At 36.6% G+C, this 19,209-nt stretch overlaps 1 protein-coding gene across 1 annotated transcript in view; it reads left to right on the forward strand.

The window, feature by feature from the left end:
* The window catches only part of MALRD1 (MAM and LDL receptor class A domain containing 1), a 706,902-nt gene that overhangs the window by 422,801 nt on the left and 264,892 nt on the right, over positions 1 to 19,209 (forward strand). The window contains exon 29 of the mRNA XM_030940611.1: positions 11,112 to 11,295. Coding sequence (XP_030796471.1) covers positions 11,112 to 11,295 — 184 coding nt within the window. The remainder of the gene's footprint in view (positions 1 to 11,111; positions 11,296 to 19,209) is intronic.

Raw genomic sequence — 19,209 nt, forward strand, 5'->3', positions numbered from 1 at the left:
CAAAACAAGACCCTGTCTCAAAAAAAAAGCTGGGGGAGATAAATATTAACAAGGAATAAATAAAAGTCATGCACAAGACAGTATAATTAAAAGTCAAAGTATTTAGTGTGCAGTACATTAGCTATACAACTATACTAATTAGCTAAATATATAAAAGTTTTCTTTATTTTAATGTATTTAGTGTGTATATATAGATATAAGTAATAAATATATGTGTACTGTTGTTTTGAATGTTTCATATTTTTCATTTTGTGTTATATGTATTTTATTTTACCTTTTTTCCCCCTTCCCTACTCCATTTCCCTTTTACTCCATAGGCAACCTTTCTAATGTATATTCTTTGGTTGTATACATTTTATAAGATGTGTGCTATTACTTCGAGTGTGTCAAAACTTACATTTTGTTTATTACATTTTCCCTTTCATTCTATGTCTTAAAGATCCATCTTGGCTTTGATGTATACATCCAGTCAATTGCTTCTCACTGATGCAAAACAATTCCTGGGGCATACTCATCACACTTTAGGTGTCCATCCTACCACTGCCTGATTGCCAACAAGTCTGAGCATCTCCTTTTATGCTTGTTGAGCTGTTGTTTCCTGTAAATTGTTTAAAAAGGTCTCTTTCACATTTTTCTATTTTTCTGTCATTTTTGCATTGACTTTGGGGAGAGTTCTTTTTTATACTAGTTTTTAGTCCGTATTTATATTTCTATTTTTATTATGGTAAGGCTTATTGCTATTCTGTTTCATATTTTTTTTTAAGTTTTACATTTTATTTTTGTTCTTATGAGGGTTTTAATCTAAAGCTTAAAACTCATTCTTTTTTTAATTATTATACTTTTAAGTTCTAGGGTACCTGTGCACAACGTGCAAGTTTGTTACATATGTATACATGTGTCATGTTGGTGTGCTGCACCCATTAACTTGTCATTTATATTGGTGTTTCTCCTAATACTATCCCTCCCCCCGCCACCCCACAACAGGCCCCAGTGTGTGGTGTTCCCCACCCTGCATCCAAGTGTTCTCATTGTTCAGTTCCCACCTATGAGTGAGAACATGCAGTGTTTGGTTTTCTGTCCCTGTGATGGTTTGCTCAGAATGATAGTTTCCAGCTGCATCCATGTCAATACAAAGGACATGAAATCATCCTTTTTTATGGCTGCTTAGTATTCCATGGTGTATATGTGCCACATTTTCTTAATCCAGTCTATCACTGCTGGACATTTGGGTTGGTTCCAAGTCATTGCTATTGTGAATAGTGCCACAATAAATATACATGTGCGTGTGTCTTTGTAGCAGGGTGATTTATAATCCTTTGGGTATATACCCAGTAATGGGATGGCTGGGTCAAATGCTATTTCTAGTTCTAGATCCTTGAGGAATCACCACACTGTCTTCCACAATGGTTGAACTAGTTTACAGTCCCACTAACAGTGTAAAAGTGTTCCTTTTTCTCCACATCCTCTCCAACACCTATTGTTTCCCGACTTTTTAATGATCGAATGATCGCCATTCTAACTGATGTGAGATGGTATCTCATTGTGGTTTTGATTTGCATTTCTCTGATGGCTAGTGATGATGAGCATTTTTTCATGTGTCTGTTGGCTGCATAAATGTCATCTTTTGAGAAGTGTCTGTTCATATCCTTTGCCTACTTTTTAATGGGGTTGTTTGATTTTTTTCTTATAAATTTGTTTAAGTTCTTTGTAGATTCTAGATATTAGCCCTTTGTCAGATGGGAAGATCATAAAAATTTTCTCCCATTCTGTAGGTTGCCCGTTTACTCTGATGGTAGTTTATTTTGCTATGCAGAAGCTCTTTAGTTTAATTAGGTCCCATTTGTCAATTTTGGTTTTTGTTGCCATGGGTTTTGGTGTCTTAGTCATGAAGTTCTTGCCCATGCCTGTGTCCTGAATAGTATCACCTAGGTTTTCTTCTAGGGTTTTTATGGTTTTAGTTCTAACATTTAACTCTTTAATCCTCCTTGAATTAATTTCTGTATAAGGTGTAAGGAAGGGATCCAGTTTTGGGTCTCTACATATGGTTAGCCAGTTTTCCCAGCACCATTTATTAAATAGGGAATCCTTTACCCATTTCTTGTTTTTGTCAGGTTTGTCAAAGATCAGATGGTTGTAGATGGGTGGTATTATTTCTGAGGACTCTGTTCTGCTCCATTGGTCTGTATCTCTGTTTTGGTACCAGTACCATGCTGTTTTAGTTACTGTAGCCTTGTAGTATAGTTTAAAGTCAGGTAGTGTGATGCCTGCAGCTTTGATCTTTTGGCTTAGGATTGTCTTGGCAATCTGGGCTATTTTTTCATTCCATATGAACTTTAAAATAGTTTTTTCCAATTCTGTGAAGAAAGTCATTGATAGCTTGATGGAAATGGCATTGAATCTATAAATTACCTTGCACAGTATGGCCATATTCACAATATTGATTCTTCCTATCCATGAGCATGGAATGTTCTTCCATTTGTTTGTGTCCTCTTTTATTTCACTGAGCAGTGGTTTGTAGTTCTCCTTGAAGAGGTTCTTCACATCCCTTACAAGTAGGATTCCTAGACATTTTATTCTCTTAGAAGCAAATTGTGAATGGGAGTTCACTCATGATTTGGCTCTCTGTTTGTCTGTTATTGGTGTATAAGAATGCTTGTGATTTCTGCACATTGATTTGTATCCTGAGACTTTGCTGAAGTTGCTTTATCAATCAGCTTTAGGAGATTTTGGGCTGAGAGAATGGGGTTTTCTGAATATACAATCATGTCATCTGCAAACAGGGACAATTTGACTTCTTCTTTTCCTAATAGAATACCATTTATTTCTTTCTTCTGCCTGATTGCCCTGGCCAGAACTTCCAACACTGTGTTGAATCTGAGTGGTGAGACAGGGCATCCCTGTCTTGTGCCAGTTTTCAAAGGGAATGTTTCTAGTTTTTGCCCATTCTGTATGATGCTGGCTGTGGGTTTGTCATAAATAGCTCTTATTATTTTGAGATACATCCCATCAGTACCTAGTTTATTGAGAGTTTTTGGCATGTAGGGCTGTTGAATTTTGTTGAAGGCCTTTTCTGCATCTATTGAGATAATCATGTGATTTTCTTCTTTGGTTCTGTTTATATGATGGATTACGTTTATTGATTTGCATATGTTGAACCAGCCTTGCATCCCAGGGATGAAACCAACTTGATTGTGGTGGATAAGCTTTTTGATGTGCTGCTGGATTTGGTTGGCCAGTATTTTATTGAGGATTTTTGCATCGATGTTCATCAGGGATATGGGTCTAAAATTCTCTTTTTGTTGTGTCTCCACCATGCTTTGGTATCAGGATGATGCTGGCCTCATAAAATGAGTTAGGGAGGATTCCCTCTTTTTCTATTGATTGGAATAGTTTCAGATGGAATGTTACCAGCTCCTGTTTGTACCTCTGGTAAAATTCGGCTGTGAATCTGTGTGGTCCTAGACTTTTTTTGGTTGGTAGGCTCTTAATTATTGCCTCAATTTCAGAGCCTGTTATTGGTCTATTCAGGGATTCAACTTCTTCCTGGTTGAGTCTTGGGAGAGTGTATGTGTCCAGGAATTTATCCATTTCTTCTAGGTTTTCTAGTTTATTTGTGTAGAGGTGTTCATAGTATCACCTGATGGTAGTTTATATTTTGTGGAATCATTGGTGATATCCCTTTTATCATTTTTTATTGCTTCTATTTGATTCTTCTCTCTTTTCTTCTTTATTAGTCTTGCTAGCAGTCTATCAATTTTGTTGATCTTTTCAGAAAACCAGCATCTGGATTCAGTGATTTTTTGGAGGGTTTTTTATGTCTCTATCTCCTTCCGTTCTGCTCTCATCTTAGTTATTTCTTGCCTTCTGCCAGCTTTTGAATGCGTTTGCTCTTGCTTCTCTAGTTCTTTTAATTGTGATGTCAGGGTGTCAATTTTAGATCTTTCCAGCTTTCTCTTGTGGGCATTTAGTGCTATAATTTTCCCTCTACACACTGCTTTAAATGTGTCCCAGAGATTCTGGTATGTTGTGTTTTTGTTCTCATTGGTTTCAAAGAACATCTTCATTTCTGCCTTCGTGTTATGTACCCAGTAGTCATTCAGGGGCAGGTTTTTCAGTTTCCATGTAGTTTAACAGTTTTGAGTGAGTTTCTTAATCCTGAGTTCTAATTTGATTGCAATGTGGTTTGAGAGACAATTGTCATAATTTCTGTTCTTTTACATTTGCTGAAGAGTGCTTTACTTCCAACTATGTGGTCAATTTTGGAATAAGTGTGACGTGGTGCTGAGAAGAATGTGTATTCTGTTGATTTGAGGTGGAGAGTTCTGTAGATGTCTATTAGGTCTGCTTGGTGCAGAGCTGAGTTCAGTTCTTGGATATCCTTGTTAACTTTCTGTCTTGTTGATCTGTCTAATGTTGAACAGTGGGGTGTTAAAGTCTCCCATTATTACTTTGTGTTAGTCTAAGTTTCTTTGTAGGTCTCTAAGGACTTGCTTTATGAATCTGGGTGCTCCTGTATTGGGTGCATATATACTTAGGATAGTTAGCTCTTCTTGTTATATTGATCCCTTTACCATTATGTAATAGCCTTCTTTGTCTCTTTTGATCTTTGTTGGTTTAAAGTCTGTTTTATCAGAGACTAGGATTGCAACCCCTGCTTTTCTTGTTTTCCATTTGCTTGGTAGATCTTCCTCCATCCCTTTATTTTGAACCTATGTGTGTCTCTTCACATGAGATGGGTCTCCTGAATGGGTCATCTCATGGGAAAGCACACTTGATGGGTCTTGACTCTTTATCCAACTTGTCAGTCTATGTCTTTTAATTGGACCATTTAGCCCATTTACACTTAAGGTTAATATTGTTATGTGTGAATTTGATCCTGTCATTATGATGTTAGCTGGTTCTTTTGCTCGTTAGTTGATGCAGTTTCTTCCTAGCATCGACGGTCTTTACAATTTGGCATGTTTTTGCAGTAGCTGGTACCTGTTGTTCCTTTCCATGTTTAGTGATTCCTTCTGGAGCTCTTGTAAGGCAGGTCTGGGGGTTGCAAAATCTCTCAGTATTTGCTTGTTTGTAAAGGATTTTACTTCTCCTTCACTTATGCAGCTCAGTTTGGCTGGATATGAAATTCTGGGTTGAAAATTCTTTTATTTAAGAATGTTGCACTGGGGCCTATCATGGGGACGGGGGAGGGGGGAGGAGGGAGGGATTGCATTGGGGAGTTATGCATGATATAAATGATGAATTGATGGGTGCTGAGGAGTTGATGGGTGCAGCACACCAACATGGCATAAGTATACATATGTAACAAACCTGCACGTTATGCACATGTACCCTAGAACTTAAAGTATAATAATAATAAAAAAAAAAAAAAAAAAAAAAAAAGAATGTTGAATATTGGCCCCCACTCTCTTCTGGCTTGTAGAATTTCTGCCGAGAGATCCGCTGTTAGTCTGGTGGGCTTCCCTTTGTGGATAACCTGAATTTTCTCTCTGACTGTCCTTAACATTTTTTTCCTTCATTTCAACTTTGGTGAATCTGACAATTATTCGTCTTGGAGTTGCTCTTCTTGAGAAGTATCTTTGTGGCGTTCTCTGTATTTCTTGAATTTGAATTTTGGCCTGCCTTGCTAGATTGGGGAAGTTCTCCTGGATAATATCCTGAAGTGTTTTCCAACTTGATTCCATTCTCCCTGTCACTTTCAGGTACACCAATCAAAGTAGATTTGGTCTTTTCACATAGTCCCATGTTTCTTGGAGGCTTTGTTCATTTATTTTCTTTTTTCTCTAAACTTCTCTTCTCACTTCATTTTATTCATTTGATCTTCAATCACCAATACCCTTTCTTCCACTTGATCGAATCAGCTCCTGAAGCTTTTGCGTGCATCATGTAGCTCTTGTGCCATGGTTTTCTGTTCCATCAGGTCATTTAAGGTCTTCTCTAGGCTGTTTATTGTAGTTAGCCATTTGTCTCATCTTTTTTTCAAGGTTTTTAGCTTCTTTCAGATGTGTTGGAACATACTCTTTTAGCTCAGAGAAGTTTGTTATTACCAATCATCTGAAGCCTACTTCTGTCAACTTATCAAAGTCATTCTCCATCTAGCTGTGTTCCATTGCTGGCAAGGAGCTGCATTCCTTTGGAAGAGAAGAGGTGTTCTGATTTTTAGAATTTTCAGCTTTTCTGCTCTGGTTTCTCCCCATCTTTGTGCTTTTATCTACCTTTGGTCTTTGGTGATGGTGACTTACAGATGGGGTTTTGGTGTGGATATCCTTTCTGTTTGTTAGTTTTCTTCTCACAGTCAGCACCTTTAGCTACAGATCTGTTGGAGTTTGCTGGAAGTCCACTCCAGACCCTGTTTGCCTGGGTTTCACCAGCAGAGGCTGCAGAACAGCAAATATTGCTGAACAGCAAATGTTGCTGCCTGATCCTTCCTCTGGAAGCTTCGTCTCAGAAGGGCACCCAGCTGTATGAGGTGTCAGTCAGCCCCTACTGGGAGGTATCTCCCTGTTAGGCCACTTGGGGGTCAGGGCCCCACTTGAGGAGGCAGTCTGTCTGTTCTCAGATCTCCAGTTCTGTGCTAGGAGAAGCACTACTCTCGTCAAAGCTGTCAGACAGGGACGTTTAAGTCTCCAGAAGTTTCTCCTGCCTTTTGTTCAGCTATGCCCTGCCCCAAGAGGTGGAGTCTACAGAAGCAGGCAGGTCTCCTTGAGCTGCAGTGGGCTGCACCCAGTTCCAGCTTCCCAGCCACTTTGTTTACCTACTCAAGCTTCAGCAGGGGCAGGCGCCCCTCCCCCAGCCTCCTTGCTGCCTTGTCATTGATCTCAGACTGCTGTGGTAGCAGTGAGCGAGGCTCCATGGGCATAGGATCCTCCGAGCCAGGCGCGGCATATGATTTCCTGGTGTGCCGTTTGCTGAGACTGTTGGAAAAGCGCAGTATTAGGGTGGGAGTGTCCCAATTTGGCTAGGAAAGGGAATTCCCCGACCTTTTGCACTTCCTGGGTGAGGCGATGCCCCGCCCTGCTTTGACTCACACTCGGTGGGCTGCACTCACTGTCCAACAAACCCCAGTGAGATCAACCTAGTACCTCAGTTGGAAATGCAGGAAAAAAAATTCTTGTATTTATTTACCCTTATTAAATACTGAAAACTCTAGAAGCAGATTCAAAGTATGATAAAGATGTCAGTTGAAAAAAAAAAAGAGGTATTATTTAAATGGTTTAGAAAAAATGGCTAGTTATTTGGGAAAAATTTGTATATTCCCTTCAAACATATGAAATGGAACTTCCAGGTAGATCTGTCTATTAATATGTTTGTACAATTTGAAGTGGTTCAATCTTTTTAGTGTTTATTATTGCCTTTCTTTGCACAGCCCAAGAAGGAATGACTGGCGTAAAGTATGAAGACAAACACACTGTAAAATAAATATGCAATATGTAAGATAAATGTCCATGTGCATACTGTATGTGAGGAATCAGTTCAAAATTTGGAAAAAGGTTAAATTAGAAGAAGAAAGTAATTCTTCAATATCTCTAACCATTTTTGTATTAATGTCTATTTTTTATTATTATTAATGTGGTTAATCACTTTTCATAGGCTTATTTCCTCTGGGTATTGAGATTAAAATCTATCTAAATGCAAGAGAGAAGTCCTTCAGCAGAGGCAAAGTTATGAGTTGGGAGTGAGAGATTTTTCACTTTCACAATTTAAAACGAATTTAAATCAGGATATTAGGTAATTAGGTGAAGTAACGACATAAGTGGAATAAAAATTTGGGAACTGACTACACAATCACTTTTTAAAAAGTTTGTTAGTAATACACACACACACACACACAGAGTGCGCATGCGAGCAAGAGCGCTTTTATAGTAGTTTTCTTTTTATGACTCTTTTTCCTGTGTTAAATTATTACATCTCCAAGATAGGCTCCCTGTCTTTTCACCTTTTTGTCCCTGGCATCTAACATAGTACCTGGCACTGTGTGAGCATAGAAAGTTTGCTGAATAAAGGAATGAATGAATGAATGGATAAGGAAATAAATCTCTATTGCACATTAGGATGAATATTTTTGTTAATTGTAGGGATAACATTTGATGTTATGAAACAACAGCTAATATATTAGAATGATGCCTTGTAATACATCATCATTAGGTTGATCCATGGTTGGTTTGCAAAATAATTTACCCTCATTTTTTTTTCTAACACATAAAATGACAGTGAATACATTATTTGTCTCTTTGTTTTTACTAGAAGACGAGTTGTAAGATTTAAGGAATGATTCACATTTTTTTATTAGTGTGATCATATGCTCTTCTTTGATGGTATTTGTTGAACATTCTTTGAGGATTCGGCATAGCTAATGAGTGGCTTTATAAACTGCACAGGGAGATAAAAAAGAAAAGTTAGTAAAGTGAATTAAGTCCGTAAATCAAGACAGGCTTTTATCAATATCCAACCTCTAATATCGCTAGAAGTCAGAGAGACCACCCTTTCCTTTAATTTTTAATTTAACTAACCATCCCTTTGATTTCAAATTACTAAGACATCACTGAGAGCCAAAGACTAACCTTGAGAAGGATTTGTCTTCTTTAGTCATCAAAAAGATATGAAATTCCATTAATTAGGTGTGAATTTTCCACCCTTTTCAATACAGAAGTTACATGAATCTGTAGGTGTCAGATTTGTAGTTGTTTTGTTAAGGATGTTAATGATCTATCTATAAACTGTTAGTTGTTTTGCAAAGTTAATTTTAGATTAACTGATGCATAGTTGTGCTTTCTGTAACCATGCAGAGGAAGAACCACTTGATCAAACATCTTCATCTACCTCAGCAGAACAAGGCATCTGACATATTTATTAGCATTAGTTCCCTGAAAACATGAAGTTATGAATGTCTAGCTCCTTGGTATACCCTCTTCAGACATTCCTTTTCGTTTTTTCCTCTTTAGCTTATATTTTTTAGATTATCTGTAAATTACACATTTCATACCTGTATGCTATAAATCTATTGGAACATTTTGCTTTACTTCTGTATGTCATTTCCCTAAATCTTCTCTGCTATTCTACTGTTTTGATTACAAGCTTCAGAGACAAAGTTTTTCTTGTGAATCATCATGAAAATGCTATGACCCAGGACCAAGGAATATTAATTGGGAACTAACCATAAACGTAATACTGTGTATATATGTATATTTTTTTCTTTGCCAAATATCCATCATTATGATTTGTTAAATCATCTAGTTCCCAGAAAGGGCTAGACCTAGAATACCAAAGAACAGTGTATACAATCTAAGCCTTGTCCTGTGCTCAACTGGTTAATATGCTATTTTAATGAAGTTGTCATTTTTATTTGGTCATTGGGCTTATATGTCATTTTATGTCATGTTACATTATACTGGGTCAGTTCACATATTAGAATATTGTATTACTAGTTAACCAACCTCAGATATTGATGTTTATGTAAGATTTTTAGAAAATTAATTTGTTCTTTTCAATTAAAAAAATTTTTGTGAAAACAATTATAGTTGTTACTTATATAATAATTACATTATAACAGAGTTTATGAAAATCAAAATAATATGTAATATAATTTTTGAAATCTTATTGCTGTTAAAATTATCACTTTTCCTCCGCACTCATTTCACTTCATAAATCCTTATTACATCCATCAGTGATAAGTGATTTCTCCAACATATTTCTCCTTTTCTCTTTTCCTATGTCAGTGATTTAAGCTTTTTGAAGAAGGTACAACTTGAATAATTAAACAATATGAACAGAAGTTTGGATAGCTAGTGACATCTGAAACTGTAAACCCAGGGCCTCGGTAAACTGTTCAGATTTCATCAAATATCCATAATTTCATGTAAACACAAGGAAAGGTAGATTTTACTGAGTAGGGCAATGTTATGTTATGTTATGTTATGTTATGTTATGTTATGTTATGTTATGTTATGTTATGTTATGTTATGTTGTTATGTTGTTATGTTATGTTATGTTATTTATTTTTTGAGACAGAGTCTCACTCTGTTGCCAGGCTGGAGTGCAGTGGCGCGATCTCAGCTCACTGCAACCTCTGCCTCCCGGGTTCAAGCGATTCTCCTGCTTCAACCTCCTAAGTAGCTGGGACTACTGGCGCACGCCACTACATACTGCTAATGTTGTATTTTTAGTAGAGACGGGGTTCCACCATGTTGGTCACGATGGTCTCAATTTCTTGACCTCGTGATCTAAGTAGAGCAATTTATAATAATGGTGTCTCTAAAAGTTCCAAAATAAATGTATTGCTAATTCTGCTAGTTTTTCTTTTGGGACGTACTTTAGTAGATTAATATGCCTCTGTTTGGATGAGATAAACTGTGTCTTAGTTATTATCAGAGATATGTTGAAGTCAAATAAAATATAGATATAAATATATAAAAAAATTTTTTGAGGGAAGCAAGAATTGCAATTTGGGGCATATACACAGACAAGGTGGTCCTCAGTATATCTGAAGAACAAAGAGAAGGTTGGAGGTTTTGTAAAAGAGAAATGTAAAAATAACTATTTGGTAGTATGCTTAGTACTTGGTCAACAAAATAATCTGTACGTCCAACCTCCATGACATGAGTTTGCCGGTATAACAAACATGCACACGTACCCCTGAACCTAAAATAAAAGTTTTTTAGGAAAAAAAAAAAAAGGGAAATGTTCCATATTGTTGTGAAAGAAAGTTCATTGGCACTGGTAAAGTTATGCAGAGCTGGCAAGCTCTAACTGGTGCATGATGGGTAAAACTAGTTTTAGAGTCTCAGCAGATTCTTTCAGTATCTGTCAGATACAACTAGTTTCAGGTTACAACTGTCAGTTTCAGGAGCTAGGTTTGCAGAGAATTTTGTTTTTGGAGCAGTGTTACATGCCCTGAGTGCTTTCCACACCCCTGACCTCTTGACTCTGTTTGACTTGGGTTTGACAAGAATGACTCAATTCGTAAGATCAGCTTTCACAGATTCAGTGCTTCTTTGTTGTTTCAGTTTTTATTGGTCAGATGCTTGTGAGCTAAATAACTGGGTTTTGCACCACACTGCGTGATCTTCTTTCATGTTTGATTATTTCCCTCATACCAACTTCTTTACTTTCAGACAGAGAAAGGACTATCAAAAGTATGGCAAGAAAGTAAGCAGAACCCTGGTAATCATTGGCAAAAGGCTGACATCCTGCTAGGAAAGTTAAGGAATTTTGAAGTCATATTTCAAGGTATCAGAACAAGAGATCTGGGAGGAGGAGCTGCAATTGATGATATTGAATTTAAAAACTGCACAACTGGTAAGTTTTCAGAAAGCACTTCCATTTTGAAGCACATTTATAATCTAGCCATTTTATCTTTGTTGCACATGTTTAAAATGCTTTACTGTTTTGTATTTTGTACACATACACAAATCAATTGAAAGGTATAATTTTATAATTGTGAACTTAAAACTCTGTTAAGAGATAATACCTATCTTAGTCTGTTTGGGCTGCTATTACAAAATGCCATAAGCTGGGTAGCACATAAACAACAGAATTTTTTTCCTTGTGGTTCTGGAGGCTGGGAAGGCCAGATCAAGACAGGCAGATGTGGTATGTGGTGAAGGCTCATTTCCTGGTTAATAGATGGCACCTTCTTGCTGTGTCTTCACTTGGTGGAGTCCAAGTGGAGCCCTTATAAAATGAGCTCCCTTGGGCCTTTGTTATAAAGGCACTAATCGCATTCATGAGGACTCTGCCCCCATGACATAGTCATCTTCCTGAAGACCCCATCTCTAGACACTGTCACCTTTGGGTTTAGGGTTTCCACATATGGATGAGGGGAGGAGAATAAACAGACCATAGCAGTATCTTCTTCATCATTCAATTGCATGAGTGACTCCCCACTTCCTTCCATACTATCCACTTTCTAACAAAAATAATTTTTCCCTTCTGCATTTATTTTTAACACAATTTTAAATGTGAGCCTAATATTTACATGTATTTACCTAATTTAAACTAATTATAAATGAACCAGTAAAAACGGGTTAGAAATCTGATAGTTAGTGCTTCTATAAGAAATAAATTCAATTAGGCAAAATTCAAGCAGAAATTGAGCTGAGAGCTGTGCTTGGGAGATTTAAAGATGCTACTCCAGCCTGTGAAGAGTAACCTGAAAAAAGAATACTTCCATTTATCATGTTTCTAAATGAAAAGTATAACTACACTTAGATTCTCTTTACAAAACTACCCAGAAAATGTCAAAAATAATTATAAATACATTTGTACAATTTCACAGTTTGCAAAGTTCTTTCAGAGGAATTATTCCGTTTGGTTTCCAAAATAATCCTGTGTGAGATATACTGCCAAAGAAATATATGCCTTCTGTGATTTTCTATACTGATTCACTTGGCAGCAAGCCTCTGCGACTAAAAGAGCTAAACCTGCATGCTATTTAATTTTATTGTTGCTCTCATATTAAAATATCATTTCACTGAGGCAGTTCAAAAAATGTGACTTTGGTTTTTTCATAGTGTTACAGCATCTGCTCTTTTTATGAGCAGTTAGTTCTGTTTCAAAAGATTCTGCTTAGAAATACATTCTTTTAACTTTTATCTCCCTCTCCTCCAACCTATGTTTCTAGAAAAGGTGGTTGTTACTCAGTTACCTTATGTTACATAAAATCAGAAATTATGTGTTTCAGACCATTTAAGGAGCATATAGCTCCAGGTATCTATGTCATGCAGGAGACAGGATTTGGGCTTGAAGATGCTGGGGAGAGGGTGTCTTGATGAAAGAAGTTGAGGTTTTGCACATATATTCGTGTAAAGGGAATCTTAGACGTGAGAATATGCTTCTTGAACTCTCTCCTAGTAACTTTCCAAGTAATATGTTGAAATTCTATTATGGTTAGTAACTCAATCTAGAAATGATTTTGGCCACTCGAAAAGGAAAAATTCTTCAAAACTTTCTCTGAGATTTTAGAAAGGAAGAAGTTTATTCAATAAGAGAAATTCCTTTCCTCTCAAGGGAAGCAGAATGATTCTTAGATGGGTTGATTCAGGACAGAAGGAAACAGAGTTATTATTCTGGCTTTACCAGTTTCATGTAGAAGTTTGCACTCTTTCTTCCCCTTTTTGTTATAGAGTTCTGTGAGAATTTACATGATTACAATTAATTTTGTTCAATTGAAGCCAACACTTGGCTAAGTTGTACTTTAATATTGTATATTTAGTGATCAACTGCTTTTAGGCCTATAGTTCTTTCTTTGTCATCAAGTAAAGAGGCATCATGTTGTCAGTTATAGTTGAATATGGTCAATTGCACATTTAATACATTTTCAGAAAAAGTAGCCACTGGTTTTTAACAGCCGAGCCAGCTACAGTTAACAAGGATTTTCAAATTGTTTTTCAGTAAAAATAGAAAACATGAAAAAATTATGAGAAAGTTTGAAAGACTGAATGGAACTCAGTGACATTCTTTTTAATCATCTTAGTTTTTAGCTTTATGCCAGCGAAATATCAGGGCTGTGTGATGTGGATGATCAGAAGGAGCTTAGAGTGTAAATTACACTAAGTTGCTTTCTGCAGTTGCCACTTTAGAAGATGAGAATGGTATTTAGCAAAACACCTCAAAGTCAGAAAGGCACTTTATCATAGGGGTTAAGAACGAGGAGCCTGGAGTCAAACTATGTGGGCATGGCATTTGGCTGTGTCATCTGGCTCAGGTAAGTTTCTTCATTTTGCTTTGTGTCGATTTCCTCACCAATAAAATTGAGAAGATGAAAATAGTATTTTCATCAATGGTTTGCATAAATATTAAATATGTTAACATATGTGAAGTTCTTTGAATAGTCTTGGTACATAGCAAAATTAATGTTACATTTTATTATTACAATGATCATCATTACTATTAACATGCCATATTCTAAAATGGTGCTTTATTGTCCTGTGTTAGGAAACCAACTTCAAATCATAAACTACCAGGTCACCACACAATTGATCATGAAGTTGTCGATGTTATGCATTTGAAATAAATAACTTAAAAAATGAGTGAATGTTTATTTCTGTGACATTCTAATCACAAAAAATCCACACATATTGTATGCTACCATTTATATGAAATGTACAGAACAGACAAATGTATAGAGACAGAGAGGAGGTGAGTGGTTACTTAGGTGTGAGGGAATGAGGACAGGGGACTGGCTGCTAATTAATACTGGATTTCTTCATGGAGTGATAAAAATATTCTAATGTTGTTTATAGTGATCAATGCACAACTTCATAAACATATTAGAACCATTAAATGTCATATGGCTAAACTTAATGGCATGTAAATTATAAATCAGTAAAACTTTTTAAATGAGAGGAATGACCCACCTGGGCAACATAGCAAAACTGCCATCTCTATAAAAATTTTAGGCCAGGCACTGTGGCTCATTCCTGCAATCCAGCAATTTGGGAGGCTGAGGCAGCTGGATTATTTAAGACCGGGAGTTCGAGACCAGCCTGGCCAACATGGTGAAACTCCAACTCTACTACAAATAGAAAAATGAACTGGGCGTGGTGGCACATGCTTGTAATCCCAGCTACTCAACAGGCTGAGGCATGAGAATTGCTGGAACCAGGGAGGCAGAGGTTTGCAGTGAGCCGAGATCTTGCCACTGCATTCCAACTAGGGTGATGGGGCAAGACTCTGTCAGAAAACAAAAAACAAAACAAAACAAAAACACAAAAAAGCAATAGAAAATTAAAACATAAGCCAGGCATGGTGGCTTGCACCTGTAGTCCTAGCTACTCAGGAGGCTGAGGCAGGAGAGTTGCAACAGGCTGAGTCCAGGAGTTGGAGGTTTCAGTGAGCCATGATCACGCCACTGCACTCCAGCCTAGGTAACAGAGTCAGACCCTGTCTCAAAGAAAAAAGATCAAGAATTCTGGAAATATGGTGATAGTAGTGCCGTAACAGTTTTTGGATTTTCCCAAGTCCTCACACAAAACCATCAGAGAACCTAATTGGCAAAGTCAGCAAGTCATGAAAAACATATACAACAAAATTAAATGAAAATACAGCTCTACAAAATCTAAAATACAAACTAATAGGACAAACCACAAACGGTGACAAGACTTGTGTATTATTTATTTCTATAAGGGGGAAGGCAGGAAAATCACAAAAGAGTCAACAGATACTGGAAAACACAGCCAGGTTGGAGAATGGCAACTAACAGTGGACAGATTTTCTGACTTGGAGAACCGAATGGGTCCAAGGTATCTGTGATGAGGTCTGTGGGGCTGGAACAATTTGAACTCTCAAAATTGATCCAACAGGATTCCCTTCTATAAAAACAGCCCACATTAAAAAACCAAACAATTAAAAAACAAAGATGCCAATAAAAACACTCCCGGGAGTGGAATCAAATTGAACAGTCTAGGGACAGTTGAAGATGAGAAAAGATTCGCTTCAAAGTGTGGGAGAACATTAGCCAGGAAATGTAAACATAAAGGAACATTAAAGAACTTTAGTCAGGAAATGTCAAAAAGCAATCACCATATTTTTATAGATATATATAGATTTTATAGACTTATATACTCTTTTCAGATTTTGAGCCTACTCATATGAATTTAATCATATTCTTTTAGAGCCTCAGGTTCCTTATCCACAAAACCACAGGATCGTAATAGGTAATCTCTGCGATTTCCCTGCAATTACCTGATATAAGTCTGGAATTTATGCATATGTTTTTCAATTTCAGTATCATTGAGAGCAAATTTAAATTGGTTGTGAGTAGAAATGAGGAAAGATAGATTATATATACAGTATATATAATTATATGATACATATAAATAATATATAAAATGGCATATACAAATATTTTTAGACTTATGATGGTGTTATATCTGGATAAACCCATATAAGTTGAAAATGCATTCCATACCCAATAAACCCGTTATGAAGTCAAAAAATTTTAAGTCAAACCATTATAAATGCAGATGGATTTATGATGAGGTTACGTCCTGATAAACCCATTGTAAAGTTGAAGAATTATAAATCAAACCATTGTAAATTGACTGTGCACACGTACACACAGACCCACATACACATTATACATACCATAATATGTATGGTACATATTTGGTAGTTATCTACTTTACGTGCAAATAGGAAAGCTATTTAAGTTTCATATTTCTTTCTTTCTATTCAAAAACTTACAACTCAATTTATTAGATAATATTTAGAAAATAGCCAACATAAAGCTAGATATATTCTTTTTTATTTCTTTGCATTCTGAATACATTATGGTGCTATCTTCAACTTACTATCAAATGTATTTTTCTAAAAAGAAAAATAAAGCAAAATAATGGGCATATTCTGTGGTGTGTCCAGTAACACAATAAGAAGCCTCTCTCCTTTTTGGACAAGTTAATAAGGAAGCAAGTAGCTTATTCATATACAAATAAGTGACAGATTATAAATTTGATGTCCCTCCTTTTTATTCAAGTTGGTTTAAAAATGATTTGTACAGAAATCTTATAAAATGCAGCAACCATTCCACAGAACAGAGAAGTAGAAAGGCAATTCTTATTGAAAAGAAAGGAATATCCTATCATTGTAATTCTAAAGTTCTAAATTTAAATGACTTCTGAAATTTCAGAATGTTACTTAAAGTACAATCATTTCTTAAGCACAGTCATTCACCTGATACTCAGGGAGCTTACTATAAATACTAAATAGCATTTATGTCAGCTGTAAAGATCCCAGATCAGCAATAAGACCACTAGGTGTGAGTCCTAGCTTACGCATTTGCTGTCTGCTCTATGGTTTTAGGCAAATGACATGATCTTCTTTTGCCTTACGTTTTTCATCTATAAAATTGTAATAATAATGCTTCTATCTCGTAAAGTTCCTATGAAGATTAAATTATTAACTCTATACAATGTACTTTGAAAAATGCATGATATAGCAAGAATCTGAATATACATTGGCCAATAAGTATAAATGAACTACACTGCAAGACTTGTTAATTGTTTTAGGGACAGCACTTTTTATAGCACATTTAGAATCTTGTTCTGTTTTGTTCCTTCATTTTCCCACATGTTCAGCAAACATTATCGATTTTCTAGTCTGCAGAAAGCTTTGTGCAATGCACTGCACACATCTATGGAGAGCTGGGCCGAAATGTGCGCATTCCAGAGTGTTCAGTTTTGTGGATTTTTCTGTTTCCCTTTTCAGTGCCCCTTTCTTAATTCCTGGCATTTGTCTCCTTCCCCAGTGTGTTCCCCCCATGTTTTCTATTTCCAGGACCCCTCTGTGAACTGCTCAAAGACACTGGTAAACCCAGTACCTCAGGGTAGAATCTAATAATGGTATAAGATGTTGCATTTTCAACTGAATATCTAGAAAATCCAATTTAATGATGACCAGTTTTCAGTTCAAGGAAAAGGAAGAGATAATTTAGGGAACAGAGAATATTTCCAGAATCTTCTGACAGTAGTTACTCAATCTTTCCCTACATTCATACATAGTAAAACACTCACACCCCCTAAATAATCTTAATTGTGAAAAGAAAAAAATACCTTGAGGGTAAATAAAATAAGCTGGCATTGTTATAATTTCAGATGTCTTAGGTGTTGTCTTCATATATAATATAAAAAGGCATTCTTTTTTATCATAGCCACTTTCCCATCTTTCATTTTTTCCTGTTAAAAACTGTATGTATGACTCCCGAGTCCTTTAAAGTGATTGATCTGGAGTGAAAAATAGTGGCATGATGATAATGATCTCAGTGCAGCATCACTCTGGATTCAAATTGAACTTGGGAGATCACAAAACATTGATTGCTCTATATAAAGTTCACACACAAATAAATCTATAAAGAGAGCTCCATAGATTTTAACTTCAGAACTTACCTTCTTCACTTAGTTTACATGAAAAGCTGTATTTCTGCTCACAGGTGAGTGCTCCGAGTGTTGCATTCAGATCACTTGCAGGCTTCTTTTAAAGTAAATGTCAGAAAAGAAAAAGAAGAAAAAGAAGGTGGCAATGAGTAGAAAAGTAATGCGTATCTCACCATAATGAAACAATTAAAAGTGACAGGTATGTATGTATGTATGTATGTATGTATGTATGTATGTATGTATTTATTTAGAGACAGGGTCTTGCTCTGTCACCAGGCCGGAGTGTAATGGCACGATCTCGGCTCACTGCAACCTCCACCTCCTGGGTTCGAGCGATTCTCCTGCCTCAGCCTCCTGAGTAGCTTGAATTACAGGCATGCACCACCATGCCCAGCTAATTTTTGTATTTTTAGTAGAGATGGGATTTCACCGTGTTTGCCAGGATGGTTTGATTTCCTGACCTCGTGATCTGCCCGCCTCAGCCTCCTAAAGTGCTAGAATTACAGGCATGGGCCACTGCTCCCATTGCTTTAAGTAAATATTGTCAGAAAAGGAAAAGAAGAAAAAGAAGATGGTAATCAGTGGAAAACTAATGCACATCCCATCCTAACAAAATAATTAAAAATGACTTTTATTTTTAAAAGTGGATGGCTAGATAATATATAGTACTGTGTAATGTAAGGGTGGATAAATGATAGATGAATGGATGTAAGGATGGATGGATGGATGCATGGGTGGATGGCCAGACAGATGGTTTAATAGAGACCATGCATTCAAATCTTGTTATATGTGTAAAATTCAGAATAGAGCAAGTTATTGTCTTTATTGAGTTACTTTCTGGTGGCACATGCAGATAATAAGCAAAGTAATATATGATATATTATGTAGTAGTGATAAGTGCTATGAATGGTAAAGGGAAAAAGTAATACAGAAGTATTTCCCTGATTGGAGTAGGCAGAAACAGCCTATTTGAAGGTTGTAGTTGTACAAAGGCTTAAGTGAAATGAGGAGGCAACCATGCAAACATGTCAGGGAAGAGAAATCCAGGCTTAGCAACCAGTGAGGCAGAATTGCTAGAAGAGCAAATTGCTGGAGTGAAAGGGAAGAAGGGTAGACAGACAGTGATGGTCCTCATCATGCAGAGCTTTGGTATCAGAAATGCCTGCTCACAGCATAGGGATTAAGCAAGCCAAACCTGGAGTCAGACTTTCCAGGTTCAAATCCTGGCTTTGCCACTTACTTGCTGTGTGATCTTGAATAAGTGCTTAGCAACTCAGTGCCTCAGTTTCTTTATGGCAATAAAAATAGGACCTCCCAGCCAGGCATGGTGACTCATGCCTGT

Source organism: Rhinopithecus roxellana, chromosome 11 (assembly GCF_007565055.1).
Source record: "Rhinopithecus roxellana isolate Shanxi Qingling chromosome 11, ASM756505v1, whole genome shotgun sequence".
In the NCBI taxonomy this organism is placed as follows: Eukaryota; Metazoa; Chordata; class Mammalia; order Primates; family Cercopithecidae; genus Rhinopithecus; species Rhinopithecus roxellana.